General features: G+C 34.4%; 1 protein-coding gene across 1 annotated transcript; it reads right to left on the reverse strand.

Annotated features, from left to right (window-relative positions):
* Positions 1-2,386: 2,386 nt before the first annotated feature.
* LOC130976754 (pathogenesis-related thaumatin-like protein 3.5) lies at positions 2,387-5,517 on the reverse strand. The gene is made up of 3 exons (XM_057901678.1): positions 5,440-5,517; positions 4,491-5,154; positions 2,387-2,777 (listed from the first exon to the last, which is right to left on the reverse strand). The coding sequence occupies exons 1-3, from the start codon at positions 5,498-5,500 to the stop codon at positions 2,642-2,644; spliced, it is 861 nt and encodes a 286-aa protein (XP_057757661.1). The 5' UTR covers positions 5,501-5,517; the 3' UTR covers positions 2,387-2,641.
* Between the last annotated feature and the right edge of the window lie 14,352 nt (positions 5,518-19,869).

Here is a 19,869-nt window from a genome sequence, read left to right on the forward strand (position 1 = left end):
CACCTCCCTCCAATTCCTTGAGAAGACGACCCGAGGTTTGAATACTTCGGTTACTTATTTTTATTGGGTTTGCTTAAGTGACAACCAAAACTTTTGTAAGAGAGAAATTCTTGTCGGTCTAGAAGATATACTAACAACGGAAATTTATTTGTGAAAATTTTAGATCGCGCGAGAGTTTTGTTCTTCAGATATCTTCAAGCATACTTCTTCTTCGAAGATGTTATGTTTTGGAGAGAGTTCCTCAAGACGAGTTGCTTTCTCAAAAAGAACATTGTATTTTGTGTGGGATGAGGAAGGACTGTGTGTAAAATGACAAGAGAGGTTGCGAAAAAAAGACATTTTTAAAATTTACTAATATCATTGCTCTCTTTTGGTTCTGTAGGAATATATCGATTAACAATAGACCACCACTCAGCCAATGAATATTGGATTTTAATTTTTTTTTTAAGGATTACCTAATTTTTCAGATCCATAGCCACCAGGAACTCTTAGTGTTTTGTTCTTGTCATTTATAGGAAACCAACCAAAATAGGCTTATTGCCCCAATAACGGATCTTACTACTACCTTATAAATGATAAGAAGAAACAACATGTACTTCTAAATCTGGGAATTAACTTTAAATATTTACAGAAAAAACATATACATATATATTCCTGCATCAATTGGGCTTTGATTAAATTTCATCTATACTTCTAATGGATTGAGAGAAAAATGACATCAAATCATCAGAGCGAGTTGATATTTAGTTTGATCTCCTTTCTGTATTTTGTAACACTTCGAGACTTAGTGATATCTAAGGTTGCTTTTGCTTCTAAGAATAGCATAAGACAAAATACTGAAAACAAGACATAAAGGACAGAGACATAAAATTTTGTGTTCTTATATGCTTTTTTGTGATAAACTAGAACAAATTATGAAAATTCAATTAATTCTCATTTTTTTTCTTTCAAAAAATTTGAGATGAAAAATAAAATAATGAAAAATATAATTATGAAAAATTAATAAGAATAATGAAAGGATTGACACAAAATACACTAATTCAATGTCTCTGGACATAATGTCTCTATTTATGTCTCTTTTGTCAAACACGATTTTGTATCTCAGTATCCTTGTCTCAGTGTCTTGTCTCTATAAACAAATGCAGCCTAAGAGTCTATAAAAAAAAGGAGAAATCTAAAAACACCACATACATAAAAAGTATTTATGATAGGAAGAACTAAAACCTAAATTTCCTTAAACTAGTTTACTTATTTTTCAATTCTTATTGATGTTGATAGATTTCTTGTATCACATAAACCTAAATCAGGTATAGCATTCTTTTTTTGTGAGAGAACCCAAATTACATTCAATAACTAGCTACTTTAAAAATTGGTGTAACTAAAAAATAATTAATTTGATAGCAGTTCAATTTTGACGTTTTTGCAGCTCGCATTAGATCAAATTATAATTAATAAAGATTTTTATGGGGAAAAAAAGTGCATTATGGCCATTTTGGTTTCGCTCAATGCCTAGTACGTGGCAATCGCAAGTCTTGCTTTGTGCTTGACTTAATTGAGGCACAATGATTAAACAAAGAACAAGGATCAACTACACCAGGGTGATGCAAAAACTGCTTCAGCCACATAGAAAAGGTTTGTCACGCACGGCACAGATTGGCAACCTGGGGATTTGCAAGTATTAGAAATAACGGGAAGCATTTGTTACTCCATCCTCTGCTTTGGAGTAAAGTACTTAACATTTTTAAATTACAAAAAGATTCCTAAAATAGCTTTTATTATTGACTTTCTCCTTCTTCCATCATTTTAGATTCTTCCACCATAACTGTTTTAGAGGCTATGTTAGGGTTTATTTATCTCATAGTTGTAGAATATGAATTTGTAAAATCCAAACCCGGAATTGCGGCCAATCTCCTTGCTCTAACTTACAAGTAGTATGACCAAGTCATATTTTTAGGGCATTTCATACTCTACTAACAATTTGACTTGATACGTGCTAGATTTAGGTAAGATTTTATTAAAACAGAAATATTTTATAACAAAAAAAATTTAGTTAAAATTAACCAAAACTTGTTTTATTTAAGATTTATTAATTATTGTAGTAATTAATAAATATTAAATTAGACAAATTCTAACTATTTTTTTTTTGTCTTTCAAGTATTATTGAGAATTTGATCCTAATTTTATTCTCGTTGGGATCATGATTTTAAGATGGATCATCCTACATTAGACATTATCTTAGCTAGGGCTAATTTTACGACGAGACTGTGACACGAATATACCTTTGGCATGGCATGTTTTCTTTCGAATCCCAGAATAGTCAGTTTTATGGTACATGCAGCACAGACAAAAATAGAAATGGATGATGGATAGATAAGAATAACGCACATCACCCTCTTTACTTAAATTGAAGGAAAAGAATATGCTTCAACAGCTTAATTAGCTTCTAGTAGACAAGAGGAATAAACATGTCCACAACTTCTATACATACACTCTTTTCGCCAACCTCCTCCAAAAGTAAAGATAAGAAAAAAAAAAGTAAACAAAAAATTAAATTCCCAGCTGGTTCCACACATACACAAGCCCTTGAAAGTTGAAATTCTTTGTATGTCAAATGAATTTGAATTTTGGACTAAGGCGCGGTCTAGAATATAATCAATGGACCAAACACTGAAAATACTGTTAGAACTATTATTCCCCATCTTTCAATTAATGATTTTAAGCCTTGTGATCCACTGCAGTGAAGTTGGTTATTATGATACGTGCATACATTTCGTTTCCTGCAGAAGAAAATTAAAAGACATCTAAGATTTTGTTCAGTCAAGATAGCGTTAACACTGATCTACTAAAAATTTCCTACTTTAGTTTTCTTAACGAATTTTTGATTACCTATAACACTATATCATGTTCTCTTTTATGCCTCATCAACAAAAATTGGTATATTTAAATTTTTATTTATTATTAATTTGGTGATTTTATAAGTTCCATTTGAATAAGTGTTTAATTTTTATTGGTGAAACATAAAGATATGATACTGGATAGGTAATTTCGATCCATTTTAACCAATGTTTTAATTTTTATTATAAACTATTTAATTAATTAAGATTAATGGTAAAAACTACTAAAATATAAATGTTTCTGAAGCACTCGATAATTTTTTTAATATTATATGCTGATAAAAAGTTAAAAAGAATTAATCCATGCTCTGTACAAGATCTTCACGAGAACTTTTTTTTTTACGGAAAATGCTAGGGGAACAATGAATATCTTGAACAACATAAACAATTACCAATTATATTACACCCTAATTTAATGTTACTAATTAAATTTAAGATTAATTTACTCTTTTAACCCTATTAATTCACATTGTTCAAACATTGTTTAAAAATATTGTTAGTTACCTATATTTTTTCTTTACTAAAATACAAATATTAAAAAAAATGTATTAGTATTAAAAAAAAGTGTATTGAAAATTTAAAATAGTTTATTCGAGCTTTTTTAACATATCTTAAAAAGGTTTTTCTAGCTTCTTTTTCTCTTTATTATAATTGTTAACTATCACTTTATGGACATTATAACGACTTTGATAAAAAAAAAATAATTTAACTAAGATAAAGATCTTTTAATGTAAAAAAATAATTAAAAACGATTAAATAACATGATATATTTAAGTAAAATATTTAATATAATAGATAGAGACAGACTTAGAGGGGGCGAATAGTGGTCTACCTCCTAAAATTTTAAAAAACTATATTTATATATGAAATATATATTTAAAAAATAAAAAAATTATAGTAATTTAATAATTTTATATGTATTATTTTTTATTATGTGATAAATTTATGTCTTAATTGGTTAATTCACTAATATTTTTTACTTAACTAATTTAATGTCATACCCTCAAATCTTTGTACTTTTCAAAATAGTTTTTATATAATAATCTCTATATTTATTTTTGAAAAATCGTTTAATTTGTTAAATCACTTACGTAGTTATATTTTAGTAATCACATTATGTATTTTAGATATTCTTTTCTTGTAAAAAATACTCATTTTTCTTCTAAATTTACGTTGTTAAAAGAAAAAATTTTATAAAGATATCTTATATTTTATATTCTATAAGGGTACCGTGTCTTTTAAACAATTAATAATTTATAATTTATATTCAAATTTTTTAAAATTTTTGAAAGAATTAATTTTAATTAACAAGATATGTAATTATTTTTAACTAAATACGCTATAACTTATTGGTATTTTATAATTTTATAATGTATTATTGATATTGTTATATTTCTTTTATGTAATATTAAAAATAAAAATATAAAAAAATTATAATTAAATATATATATATATTTTGATAAATTTTTTAAAAAATTAACTTTAATAACTATATATTATAGGTATAACGTCTTAGATTTATTTTCATGTAAATATATCTTATGAATAACCACCTTCGTTTTATAACTGTATAATAAATGCATCCACTGTACCAACCTGGAAGAGCAGAAGGCTATAACATAATCAGTCCCAGAGCAAGTGAAGATACTAGTTGGATCATCATAAGCATAACTATAAGAAGTAGGGCACGCTTTCTTGAAAATCTTTGAATAATACGTAGGCTTGCAAGTAACTGGGTTCCCATAGTTCCCTCTGCAGCAATACTCATCAGCATTGAACACATCACACGCACTCCGGCAGCCGACTATCTTTCCGTTCGCCTTCAGGGAAAGTTCTTTGGGGCAATCGGATCGAAGGTCGGAGTCACACCCTGCTGTCGAGCAGTTTCCCTTTCCATTGATCGGCTTAACCGATATTGGCACGTTGAAACCGTCGACAAGGCTGACATCGTAGAAGTCCACTGCTGCTAGTGTGAATTCTGCTAATGAAGCAGGGGTTTTCCCGGAAGCCGAGCATTTCAGAGTGTCGCCGCACGCTCCTGTTAGGCACTTACCGTTTCCATTCGTGTCGAAGTTGCAGCCAGTTCGAGCCCAAATCCTACCGCTCCATCCGACGGGAGCCGTGAACACCCTGGATTGGCCTGGTTTTAGAACAAAGCCTCCTCCGTTGAAGACATCTCCAGGTGTAACTGCTGGCCACAGCGTCTCCTTGCAATAGTTAACTATGGTGAATACTCTAGCCGACTCCGATGTTCTTTGCCCTGTGTCCCACAAAAGAAAATCGAAATCAAACAAAACATTTAAGTTTGTAAATGTTATGTATACTATAAAAGAATAAAAAGAAGTGTGCTAATTAGTTTGAATCAGGTACTTTAATTAGGTGAGATAATGTTAAAACTTTATTAGATCTAACCAAAAGTATTTGATGCTGCCTTTTATTTATTTATTCTTCACTTGCATGGTCGTATCAGGAGCAACAATCTTAGTGCAAATTTCGCTATTTTTTATTCTTTATTGAAAATGACTATCTTTCAAGCCATTATTACCTGAGAAAAATATTGCTAGAATCAAAGAAATTGATAAAATCAATTGATGAAGCGAGGCCATATTTGTGTGCCTAATTCTCGGTTATAGTATATGATTAATTGAAGGGTGTGAAATGAGGTACCGGTATAAAAGGAGGGAGGGTAGAAAGAATACGTGAGGAAAGAAGGTAGAAAAGGTATGAATTTAGTGAAAGGAATTGGATTATTCCTTTCCTAGTACATAGATACAAGTAAGTTTGACGAGGTTCGATACTTGATTGTTCATGCACTTTCATATGTCATCACGGTAGACATTTGATGAATCTGACACGTGGCAAAGCTGTTGAACTTTGTGTTGTCCAACTCACAAAATTTAATGTTTGAATAAAAGTTAGTAGCTGACACGTGGCAGGCTATGATCAGATCCATGCATGATTAAGATTTGCGGTTTTGTTAGTTATTCTGTGAAACAACTAAACATGCCATTGATGGTGCGGGGAGTCATCTAAAAGGGAGATAAGATGGCGTACCATATACACTAAATCATACATAATGTATTCTAAAATTTTGATTTTAGATATTTAATTAGCTTAAATAAATGTTTAATCCTATAATAATATATGTTTTTAATTTTGATCTTTATAATATTAATACAGAAATGATATTTGCATACCAAAAATCAACTATAAAATTAGTTACCATTATTTATATATAAATATATGTATAATTTAATTTATTTTTAATATATATTTTATATTTTAATTAACGTGTATTATATATGAATAATTAATTTAGTGGCTAATTTTTTTTACACATAATTTATTGATATTAGTATTGTGTATTATATGGAATCTGTTTCTATTTTTGTTCTTGTTCTTGTTTTTATTTTTGTATGTTGCATGAAAGGTGTTTACTGATTATTTTAGCTATTTTTATTTCTAAAATCAAGTAAAATGGAATTACAACGTACAAATATATTTTGTTGAACATTTTAACAAACACAAAATTAAAAATGTTATTTTTTTTTTGTTTTTAGCATTGTATCATAGTTATTAGAATTGTACCAAATAAGACAGTTTAATTAAAAAATTAATGAATCAGTAATATGTGTTATTCTATTTTATTTTTATACTAAATTTGTAATTAATTCAATTAACTGAATCAAGATAGGTAGAAATAGTAAAATGAGTTGAACCTGTTGAATCGACTCACTAAGCTCGATAAAAAGGCGAGTCGAGTTAAGATTTAAAATTCACTAAATTAAAAAATGTTGAGTTAAGAAATTAACTAACATAAATGATGATGACAAACATTAGATTATTGGGCTAATTATCCAATTAGTTTTAATTATTTTGGTTGAGTGTTACAGGCTAAAATTCATCATTGTAGCAGTCCAATATAAAACAAATGAAATATGTTGGTTGGTAACCCGAAAGGAATCAAAGCAATAAAATCAGATGGGCCAAAGAAATCAAACGGGCTGCATGAATGATATCCTATCTAAGCCCGATAGCAAGCGATTTCCTCCAATTTTCTTTCACCAAAAGCAACGTTCACCTTTTTTCCTCTTGGTCAGAAATCAGAGAAGTGAGAGAAAGTTTAGTTTCTAAGCTATTCACCAAAGAAGCAAGAAAGAGAATGTTTAGCAAAAAAGGTTGAAATTTAATCACCCACATCAATCTGTATCAAGAGTAGTCAAAAGCTAAAGGTGATTTGTTTTCTTCTACATGCATCTCATTTTCTTCTCTGTGATCTGGGTTTACCATTGAAAATATTTGTTTCTACTGATTCTGTGACTTTCGATCAACAAAGAAGGTCAGAACCACAGCTTCTAATTTGGGGATTAACTGGAAAAGTGACATGGTGAGTTGGTGAATCACACAACTCGAGGGTTGACCTAGGAAAGAGCAACTCAGCAACATGCAAGGAGATACAAAAGAAGATTTTTCATCATTCTAAATCTAAGGAGAGATAACCAGTGTTTTGAGGTTTATGTTCTGAGAATAGTTCTCTGAAGAAGTTCATTAGCTTGGACAATGCTTCCTAGTCAAAGGAGCATTCCACCAGAATGAGGAACTAAATAAGAGACAAGCGAATCTAGTTTATCACATAGCAAAGAGGCTGTTGAAGCATTAATCTCCTTCATATTTTACAGATTGTATTTTTCTTTTCAATGTTTATCTTTCTGTAATTTCTTGAGGTAAAAGGCTGAATGAGACAGTCATTGAAAGAGTCTAAGAGTGGAAAGAGGCAGAGAAATACACATAAGTGAAAAGCCTAGAGTCATTTCAGATTTCTTTAGGTTGATTATGTGTCTTGTATCTTGTACCTGTGAGGTACCACTTTCTTAGTTCGGTAAGCACTAAGTGTGAAGAGTTAGGTATTAGCATAGCCAAGCTAGGTTAAAACTTGAGAGTGAAGGGATTGTGTCAATCCTGTTGAATTGGTGTATGTAATACTTTAACTATAGTGGAAATTCCACCACTGTTGTGGTGGAGACTGGATGTAGGTTACATTGCACAAGACAACCGAACCAGGATACATGATGATGTCAGCTCATCTCTTTCCTGCTTTGTTCTATTCTTTGATATTCATGAGACAAAATGAAATTGTCTCATAAATTTTCTGCTACTGAGTTCAAACAGATTCAGTTTAAAAGTTTGTTTTAAAAGGGTTATTTTATTAAAGTTAAAAAAGGTCATAGATTCAACCCTCCTTCTCTAAGCCTTCCACAACCTTCAATTGGTATCTAGAGCCAAGGTCTCAAGAATCAAGCTTCATTTCTTGGAGAAAAGGTCCAATGGCGAACAACTTGGGCACAACTATAATTGCCTGTACTCTAACTAAAGGCTAGTCAAACAACAGGCCACCCTTTTTCAACGGGAAGAACTATGCCTAGTAGAAAGAGAGGATGAGAATCTTCATCCAATCCATTGACTACAACATATGGAAGATTATTTTAAGCAGTCCCAAGATTCCAACAAAAATAAGTGTTGATGGAGTGGTGACTCCAAAAGAAGAAGCTGAATGGAATGATGACGACAAGAAGAAAATGGAGCTGAATGCTAAAGCCATCAACCTTCTTCACTGTGCTATCAGCTTTAAAGAGTATCGAAAGGTGTCTTGGTGCAAGACAGCCAAAGAAATCTGGAAGAAACTCCAGGTTACACACGAAGGCACTAAACAAGTCAAAGAAATGAGGATTGATATGTTGCGAAAAGTGTACGAGATGTTTAATATGAAGGATGGAGAAAGCATTGATGAAGTGTTTGAGAGATTCTCAATCATAATCAACAACCTTGATGCTATGGGAACAACCTACTCAGAACAAATCCTAGTGAGAAAACTCCTTAGAAGCCTCACAAAGGAATGGGAAACCACTGCCACTGTCCTAGCTGAGAGCAATAACCTAAGTCCTATAACCTATGATGAGCTGAGAGAAAAACTCCTTGCCTATGAAGCCACACACACAAACCTGGACTCAAAGAAAAAGGGAATAGCTCTAAAGTCAAAAATAAAATCAAAAGAGAGTGAGTCTGGTAAGGATATTTCAGATGATGAACTTATATTTTTTGTTAGGAGACTTAGAAGGATAATGAAGAACAAAGGCAAATACAAGGGTTCAAGCTCAAAAGAGTACAAGAAGGACTTGAGCAAGGTGACTTGTCATCATTGCAAGGAGGTTGGACATTTTAAGTTCAACTGCCCAAAGCTCAAGAAGAAGGACAAAGGGAAGAAAGAAAAGAAGAGAGTGCTCATGGCATCTTGGGAGGAACTTGAGAATGACTCGAATGAGGAAGAAGATTCTGAAGGTGAAGATAAAATCTGCTTCATGGCTGGTAATAATCATCTTGATGAGGTAAATTATTATGACTTGTCCATAGATGATTTACATGCTATAATTGATGATCTCACACTAAATTCCTCAAAACTGTTGGATAAGTACACTAAATGCAAATCTGAAAAAGATATGTTGAAAGCTGAAAATGATTTTTTGAGAGAAAAGGTAAAGGAAATTGATTGTGCTTTGGATATTATTGAAGAAAATAGATTTCTAAAATCTTAACTTGAAAAATTAAAAGGAAAGCACATTGTGGATCCTTCTCAAGAGCTTATTGCTGAAAATGAAAGACTAAATTAAATTATTAAAAGACTGAATAGTGACTTAGCAAAATTTACTCAAAGTTCTAGTAACTTGGACAAACTACTTGCAAGTCATAGACCTTTGTTTGAAAAATTTGGTTTAAGTTATGTAACCTCGGAAAGTGGAGTTTTTAATGATTTCTCTATGAAATTTGTGGCTTCTTCATCAAAAACAAATCCAATTCCAACAAACCTGGTCTTAGATATAATCCCACACATGAGGAGGAATTTGATGAATTCTACAATAGTGAAACTAAACAATCATCAAAAACTGAACCTACACCAAATAGGTCAGGTCTGGGATACATTTCGAATAATGAGGTTGCTTTTAAAAATCCACCATTTTACAACAAAACCTCACATTCGAAAGGTCCAAAAGCTTTTAAAAATTATGGTTGGAATGCTTTTGCAAAGAGGAACAATTACGACAAAAATCAGTTTGTCAAAAGAAATGCACCTCCTCCAAAAACCAGAAAATTTCAGTCATTTAATCATTTCCAGCATAATAACTCACCTCAATTTCAGTGATATTGATGATTTGGATTTTTGACGGTTTAGAATTTCACAAATGAATTCTCGTTGCAAGTATAGTTCCTAAACCAACAATAATCCTTTCATACAAAAGATTGTTTGTCACAAGTAACAAACCCCTAAATTTATAAACCGAAGTATTGAAACCTCGGGTCGTTCTCCCTAGGAATTATAATAAAGTGTCTTGTTATTGGTTGTGAGTTATTTTGGGATTTTGATAAGAAGCATGAAAGATAAATGGCAAGAAAGTAAACTAAGGCCTAAAAAGGTCTTGGCAAGGGTTGGTGGTCAAGGATCTCTATCCTAATCACTAACCACAATATGAGAATTGGCAAGGATTAATCTCATTAATTCATCCTCTAACTAGTAGTAAAGGAAAGTCAAATGAGCTATATCAATCCTAGTCCATAAGTCCTAACTCTCCACTAATTCAATTAGTGAGAACTAGATTCAATGGATCCCAATCATCAATTACTTGGACATTAGTAACTCAAGAGTTCCTAAGTTACCTTTCCAAGCCAAGAACATAAAACTCTACTCTAAAATCCAACCAAGCATTTCATCAAACACTTGGAAGGCATAAAAGGAAAGCATAGTAAATCAAAAACAAGAACGAAAACCTAACAACAATTATTGCAAAGAATTAACAACAACAATTAAAGGAAACAAGATCTACATGAATTACCTCTTATTGAATTGAAAGAAAATGGAAGGAACAATAGTAGATCTACAATAAAGTATAAGAATAACATAAAGGAAATTATAACAAAAGAATAGAGGAAGATGAATGTAACAACAAAGAATTGAAAGGTAGAAGTAGAAGAAAGCAAAGATTAAAACCTAGATCTAAGAACTAATCATAATCCTAATCCTAGAGAGAAGTGAGAGCTTCTCTCTCTAGAAACTAACTCTAACTACTAAACTATGCTAAACTAAACTAATGGTAACTAACATCTAAAGTATGAGAGTATGTTCATTCCCCCTTCAATCCTTGGCTTAAATAGCATCAGAAATGAGTTGAATTAGGCCCACAAGGCTTCTAAAATCGCTGGCCACGTGTTGCATTAAGTGGGTCATGTGCCACCATCGGCGCGTCCACGTACTATGCGCGTGCACGCCCCTATGTGCGATGCAACTATGGCAAATCTTATATCGTTTCGACAAAGCCCCAGATGTTAGCTTTCCAACCCAACTATAACCGCATCATTTGGACCTCTGTAGCTCAAGTTATGACCGATTAAGTGCGAAGAGGTCGGCTTGACAGCTTTCCGGTTCTTTCATTTCTTCATGAGTTCTCCAACTTTTCATGCTCTCTTTCTTCATTCCCTTGATCCAATCTTTACCTCCTAAACCTTAAATCACTTAACAAACATATCAAGGCATCTAATGGAATCAAGGTGAATTAAATTTATTTATTTTAAGACCTAAAAAGCATGTTTTCACTCTTAAGCACAATTAAAGGAGAAGTTATAAAACCATGCTATTTCAATGGATAAATGTGGGTAAAATGTTATAAAATCCCCTAAATCAAGCACAAGATAAACCCTACAAATGGGGTTTATCAACTGGTGCACGAAATTGTGATCACTACTTTTACACAAACAATCCCCGGTAATGGCTCCAAAGACTTGGTGCTCAATACCATGGCATAAACACAACTTCGCACAACTAACCAGCAAGTGCACTGGGTCGTCCAAGTAATAAACCTTACGCGAGTAAGGGTCGATCCCACGGAGATTGTTGGTATGAAGCAAGCTATGGTCACCTTGTAAATCTCAGTCAGGTAGACTCAAATGGGTATAGATGATGAATGAATAAAACATAAAGATAAAGATAGAGATACTTATGTATATCATTGGTGAGAGCTTCAGATAAGCGTATGAAGATGCCTTCCCTTCCGTCTCTCTGCTTTCCTACTGTCTTCATCCAATCCTTCTTACTCCTTTCCATGGCAAGCTTATGCAAGGGTTTCACCGTTGTCAGTGGCTACCTCCCATCCTCTCAGTGAAAATGTTCCTATGCTCTGTCACAGCATATGGCTAATCAGCTGTCGGTTCTCGGTCAGGCCGGAATAGAATCCAGTGATTCTTTTGCGTCTGTCACTAACGCCCCGCCTGCTAGGAGTTTGAAGCACGTCACAGTCATTCAATCATTGAATCCTACTCAGAATACCACAGACAAGGTTAGACCTTCTGGATTCTCTTGAATGCCGCCATCAGTTCTCGCCTATACCACGAAGACTCTGATCTCACGGAATGGCTGGCTCGTTTGTCAGGCGAGCACTCGGTTGTCAGGCGATCAACCATGCATCGTGTATCAGGAATCCAAGAGATAAACACTAGAGCCTTGTTGCTTGTAGAACAGAAGTGGTTGTCAGTCACTTTGTTCATAAGTGAGAATGATGATGAGTGTCACGGATCATCACATTCATCAAGTTGAAGAACAAGTGATATCTTGAACAAAGAACAAGCGGAATTGAATAGAAGAACAATAGTAATTGCATTAACACTCGAGGTACAGCAGAGCTCCACACCTTAATCTATGGTGTGTAGAAACTCCACCGTTGAAAATACATAAGAACAAGGTCTAGGCATGGCCGAATGGCCAGCCTCCCAAATGATCTAAGATAGCATGAAACTCAAAGATAGCTACCCCGATGTATAATACAATAGTAAAAGGTCCTACTTATAGAAAACTAGTAGCCTAGGGTGTACAAAGATGAGTAAATGTCATAGAAATCCACTTCCGGGCCCACTTGGTGTGTGCTTGGGCTGAGCAATGAAGCTATTTCGTGTAGAGACTCTCCTTGGAGTTAAACGCCAGCTTTTATGCCAGTTTGGGCGTTTAACTCCCATTTTGGTGCCAGTTCCGGCGTTTAACGCTGGAATTCCTGAGGGTGACTTTGAACGCCGGTTTGGGCCATCAAATCTTGGGCAAAGTATGGACTATCATATATTGCTGGAAAGCCCAGGATGTATACTTTCCAACGCCGTTGAAAGCGCGCCAATTGGGCTTCTGTAGCTCCAGAAAATCCACTTCGAGTGCAGGGAGGTCAGAATCCAACAGCATCTGCAGTCCTTTTCAGTCTCTGAATCAGATTTTTGCTCAGGTCCCTCAATTTCAGCCAGAAAATACCTGAAATCATAGAAAAACACACAAACTCATAGTAAAGTCCAGAAAAGTGAATTTTAGCTAAAAACTAATAAAAATATACTAAGAACTCAATTAAAACTACCAAAAACATACTAAAAACAATGCCAAAAAGGGTACAAATTATCCGCTCATCACAACACCAAACTTAAATTGTTGCTTGTCCCCAAGCAACTGAAGATTAAATAAGATAAAAAGAAGAGAATATGCAATGAACTCAAAAACATCTATGAAGATCAGTATTAATTAGATGAGCGGGGCTTTTAGCTTTTTGCCTCTGAACAGTTTTGGCATCTCACTTTATCCTTTGAAATTCAGAATGATTGGCTTCTTTAGGAACTTAGAATCCAGATAGTGTTATTGATTCTCCTAGTTAAGTATGATGATTCTTGAACACAGCTACTTATTGAGTCTTGGCCGTGGCCCAAAGCACTCTGTCTTCCAGTATTACCACCGGATACATACATGCCACAGACACATAATTGGGTGAACCTTTTCAGATTGTGACTCAGCTTTGCTAAAGTCCCCAATTAGAGGTGTCCAGGGTTCTTAAGCACACTCTTATTGCCTTGGATCACAACTTTATTTCTTTATTTCTTTTTCTTTTTTTCTTTTTTCGTTTTTTTTTTGTATTCACTGCTTTTTCTTGTTTCAAGAATCATTTTTATGATTTTTTAGATCCTCAGTAACATGTCTCCTTTTTCATCATTCTTTCAAGAGCCAACATTCATGAACCACAAATTCAAAAGACATATGCACTGTTTAAGCATATATTCAGAGAACAAAAGTATTGCCACCACATCAATATAATTAAACTGTTATAAAATTCAAAATTCATGCAATTCTTATCTTTTTCAATTAAGAACATTGTTTATTCAAGAAAGGTGATGGATTCATAGGACATTCATAACTTTAAGGCATAGACACTAAGACACTAATGATCACAAGACACAAACATAGATAAACATAAGCATGAAAATTTCGAAAAACAGAAAAACAAAGAACAAGGAAATTAAAGAACGGGTCCACCTTAGTGATGGCGGCTTGTTCTTCCTCTTGAAGATCCTATGGAGTGCTTGAGCTCCTCAATGTCTCTTCCTTGTCTTTGTTGCTCCTCTCTCATGATTCTTTGATCTTCTCTAATTTCATGGAGGAGAATGGAGTGTTCTTGATGCTCCACCCTTAGTTGTCCCATGTTGGAACTCAATTCTCCTAGGGAGGTGTTTAGTTGCTCCCAATAGTTTTGTGGAGGAAAGTGCATCCCTTGAGGTATCTCAAGGATTTCATGATGAGTGGGGTCTCTTGTTTGCTCCATCCTTTTCTTAGTGATGAGCTTGAGGTCATGCCTTCTCAGTTGAACCGGCTTCCCTCTTGAATTTCTCTTCCATTGAGCGCCCTCTTCACAAATGTTTATGAGGACTTGGTCCAACCTTTGATCAAAGTTGACCCTTCTTCATGGCCACAACTTCATAGAAGTGGTCTTGATGCACCCTTGAGATGAATCTCTCCATCTCCCATGACTCGGAGGTGAAAGCTTTTGCCTTCCCTTTCCTCTTTCTAGAGGTTTCTCCGGCCTTGGATGCCATAAATGGTTATGGAAAAACAAAAAGCAATGCTTTTACCACACCAAACTTAAAAGGTTTGCTCATCCTCGAGCAAAAGAAGAAAGAAGAGAGTAGAAGAAGAAGAAATGGAGGAGAGGGAGATGGCCTTGTGGTTCGGCCAAAAGGGGAAGAAGTAGTGTTTAGGGTGTGTGAAGATGAAGGAGTGAAGATGGGTTTATATAGGGGTGAAGAGAGGGGTATGGTGTAACGACCCAACTTCCAATACGTCATGATCGTGCCAAAAGTAAGGCGTTACTGACCTGTTTACCTTATTAACTATTTACTATTAAGCCTTTAGTTCGATATCGCGATTCAATTTTAGTAAAAATACCAGAAGTTTTTGTTTTTGATAATTAAAATCATATAGCAAGCATCACCAAGTAATAATAATCACATAATTATTAATGATAATATCTGTCATACAAAAGATTTCAAATAAAACTCACATACAAATCCTATCCCTCTGCATAAAATAAAAACCAAAGTAACAAGGGCGAGGGAAATTCTATGAAGATAACTCAAGTCATAAACTTAACTCATAAATAAGATCTATAATCGCCTGCAGCTTCAAACGGAGTCTTCGAACCTGTGTCACTGAAAGGGTGGAAGATTTTGGGGTGAGAACAAACCACACGTTCTCAGTAGGGAATGGGAATGCCGTAAAAGTAATGAAATAGAATGCAAATAATTAATATACTCAAGGAAACTATATTTTTGTCAAACCTTTTTGAAAATACTATTCTTGATTTTACTTTAACTAACTATTTACCTCTTTCAAAAATCTAAGCTCAAAACAAATTCCAAAATATAAAACTGGTTACTTTAAACATTTTTCAACCACATAATTAATTTTCAATCACAACGTCAATTCTTAATCATCATCATACATTCACCAACTAATAGCACTAACAAAAGATTCAATTCAGCACACAAACAAGTCACAGCAAGGCAAACAGCACAATCACAGGGAAGTACAACGAGCAAACCCAATCAAATGCAAATGCACACACAAGGATGATGCATGTCTAGCCCTAGTGCAGGTAATGAGCTCATCTGTCGGTTACTAACCCGCTCCCGACGTTATCCAGCAACCTCTGTCTGGATAAGGCTTTCCTATTGGCTATACCCCTGTGTACAGGAAATAACCCCTCTGCCACCACAGGGTCCACTGCACGCAGGAAATAACACATCTGCCATTGTAGGATTGTATGCCGACACACCTTCTGTATACAGGAAATAACCCCTCTGCCACTACAGAAATGGAACAGGTGGTCACGGTACTTCTGTAGCAGGAAATAACCCCTCTGCCTTACAGAATTAAAATATGGATCTGTACCGCAGGAAAGCGTTCTCAGTGGTCGCACCACCATCTATTTGACTGCCCTCACGCAGCAGATCATCACACAAATATCTCAGGAGTTGCCATAATGCAACAAATGACCTTTCAACAGGTCCTCTGCTTTTTATTCTCTTTTATAATCATAAATACGCAAGCGGGACAAAACCCACGTCCTTGCCAATAATCCCGTATACCAAATAATCTTTTCTTAAAAGAATCATTGAAGTTATTATCATTAAATAAGTCTTAAATATTGATTTTGGTTAAGTCCTTATTTTTATAAAAATTTGGACATAATCCCCTTTAAAAATAGGACTTAGCCACCCTTACGGGTTCCTTCTTTCTCAACATTTCATCAGCCTCTTTCAGCAGTTGTCGCAACAATATATATTCTCAACAACATTTGATAATAATATAGAAAATCTATTTCTTAAATTCCATTTCCAAAATAATTGCCAACACAACTTGGCAGCCTGATTTCCATTTTGTTTTTAAAATATCAAATGAATTCGGAATCACGCAAACTTTATATCCATGCGACCGTCTCGAATTTAGCTTTCTATTAAATCAAAATTCATAATTTTTCGCTGACTCTAGCTTCAGGAATATAAGCAAAACCGTGACTGCTCTGCAGTGTTTTAAAACCAGAAAACAGCAGCAGCATACAACATTCGAAATTTCATATAAAATCCAAATTAAATCCAACTACCTTCAAAATTAATGTGGTTAAACATAACTCATCCAAATTTCTTTCTCAATTGGTTCCAGGGTCATACCATTTTTAATGAAGGAGTTACGTAGCTTGGAAGTTAGGTAATTTTCTGCAGAATTCTGTTTTACAAATCATTGAACACAACCTCTTCCAAGTTCCATAACTCACTTATTAAAACATGGAAAACCCTGAAATTTGAATCATATATACTAAACATACTCAACTTTCACCTCCAATTAGTTGCATCTCAATATCAATCCAGATTTAAAAATTATAAAGCCTCAAAGTTACTGACTTAGAAAACAAAACCTGACTTTTACTGCATAATACATCTTTCTTTGAAAATCCAAATCTTTAAAACCACAACTCTAACAATTCTAAATTTTTATGAAATTAAAGTATTAGGACCAAAGTTTCATATAAAATTGGTTCCATTTCAAAATTCAAACTGGAGAATTTCTAATAGAGGAAGCAAGTTGCTGCTGTGTTCAGCGTTCTGCAGAAAACCAGATTTGACACCCATGACTCAAAAATTCACCATAAATCATAAACTTAGTGAAAAAGCCTCAAATTCAGCAGTCCAGTTCCCTATATTCCCAAGCTCAATCCGGACTTGGTCTTACATAATTCCGATAATCACAGAAATAGTTATAGCTTTTCAAAGTGTCCGGCTTCTTTTAAACATAATGCAGAAAAATCAAGTTTTACACTTTAACTTTGAAAAATCATAACTAGTTCTATAATTAATTCAAACTTCTCAAAATTGAATCCTAACAACAACTTTTATTATAGTTTACTCAGCCTTTACTCTCATATCACTTCGATTATCGTTGAATAACTGATTCACTTCCAAAGTCATCTTTTAATCTCAAAATCAGATTTTCAGCAACTAGTTCAACATTTTAAGATTCAATCTTCCAATTATTCCTTAAGCCCAACTTCAATTAATCACTAACTAAACCCATTACAATAAACCAACTCAACAGCAATAGTTTCAATTTGACCCATCAAAATACCAAAATCACAATAATCTCTCATCAAACAATTTATAATTCAATCTCACAAAATCAACAAATTCAACCAAAGTTCCAATCAAAAATCTCAATCATTTCCAATCATAATTTCAGCCACACAACTCAACTAATTCAGTATAATCACGTAGAGTCAGAACTTTTCAACAATTCCATCCATATCAGAGGAAACAATATCAATTACAACTTCAAACACTCACAACGAAGCCCAAAGACATTCACAGCCTTAACCTGAGTTCAATAATCCAAATTTCACAATCTCAAACTAAGCTTATTTCTATCAATTAGTCTCTCATAACAACAAAACCAATTACATTCGCAGCAGCAATCCAAACTAAATTCATCAATTATCTATTCAACAGCTGTTCAATAATTAACTGGGCATATTTCAGTTTAATAAATTACACCAAATTAATAATTATTCACAACAGCGTCTAAGTTCAATCACAGCTCAGAATATTCACAACGACTAACTAATTTCAAAAGCATTTCAGGACATTCATGTTAGTTAAGAATTTCTTAATTGGTAAGAATGACTTGAACTGTGTTCGCGAATGGTTAGCTATTGTGATTTTTCTGAGTTATGATTTGAATTAAATGTGGCTGTGATTACTTTGAATTATAATTGAAATTAGATGCGGTTGTGAAATGTGACTGAATTATTGATTCTGCGATGAATTGGTTGAGATTCTGATTTTGAGTGAATTATTGACTTGTTTGATGTTGAAGGGGATATTTGATGAATGGATGAAGATGATTACTATATGTTGTTATGACTGAGAATCAATTATGTGGCTGATAGATATTTAATATGACAAGTTTTGCGATTGAGATCTGTTTTGGGTCGTTACATATGGTGTTGAGGTGATTGGTGAATGGGTGAAGAAGAGAGAGGGTGGTGGGGTAGGTGGGGATCCTGTGGGGTCCACAGATCCTGAGGTGTCAAGGAAAAGTCATCCCTGCACCAAGTGGCGTGCAAAAATGCACTTTGAGCCAATTCTGGCGTTAAACGCCGGGCTGGTGCCCATTTCTGGCGTTTAACGCCAGGTTCTTGCCCTTTCCTGGCGTTTAACGCCAGTCTGGTGCCCCTTTCTGGCGTTAAACGCCCAGAATGGTGCCAGACTGGGCGTTAAACGCCCAACTGCTAACCTTACTGGCGTTTAAACGCCAGCAACATCTTCCTCCAGGGTGTGCTATTTTTCTTCCTGTTTTTCATTTTGTTTTTGCTTTTTCAATTGATTTTGTGACTTCTTATGATCATCAACCTACAAAAAACATAAAATAACAAAAGGGAATAGATAAAATATAACATTGGGTTGCCTCCCAACAAGCGCTTCTTTAATGTCAGTAGCTTGACAGAGGGCTCTCATGGAGCCTCACAGATACTCAGAGCAATGTTGGAACCTCCCAACACCAAACTTAGAGTTTGAATGTGGGGGTTCAACGCCAAACTTAGAGTTTGGTTGTGGCCTCCCAACACCAAACTTAGAGTTTGACTATGGGGGCTCTGCTTGACTCTGATTTGAGAGAAGCTCTTCATGCTTCCTCTCCATGGTGACAGAGGGATATCCTTGAGCCTTAAACACAAAGGATTCTTCATTCACTTGAATGACCAGTTCACCTCCATCAGCATCAATCACAGCCTTTGCTGTGGCTAGGAAGGGTCTGCCAAGGATGATGGTTTCATCCATGCACTTCCCAGTCTCTAGGGCTATGAAATCAGTAGGGATGTAATGGTCTTCAATCTTCACCAAAACATCCTCTACAAGTCCATGAGCTTGTTTTCTTGAGTTGTCTGCCATCTCTAGTGAGATTCTTGCAGCTTGTACCTCAAAAATCCCTAGCTTCTCCATTACAGAGAGAGGCATGAGGTTTACACTTGATCCTAAGTCACACAGAGCCTTCTTGAAGGTCATGGTGCCTATGGTACAAGGTATGGAA

The sequence above is a fragment of the Arachis stenosperma genome, chromosome 4, assembly GCF_014773155.1.
Source record: "Arachis stenosperma cultivar V10309 chromosome 4, arast.V10309.gnm1.PFL2, whole genome shotgun sequence".
Classification (NCBI taxonomy): domain Eukaryota; kingdom Viridiplantae; phylum Streptophyta; class Magnoliopsida; order Fabales; family Fabaceae; genus Arachis; species Arachis stenosperma.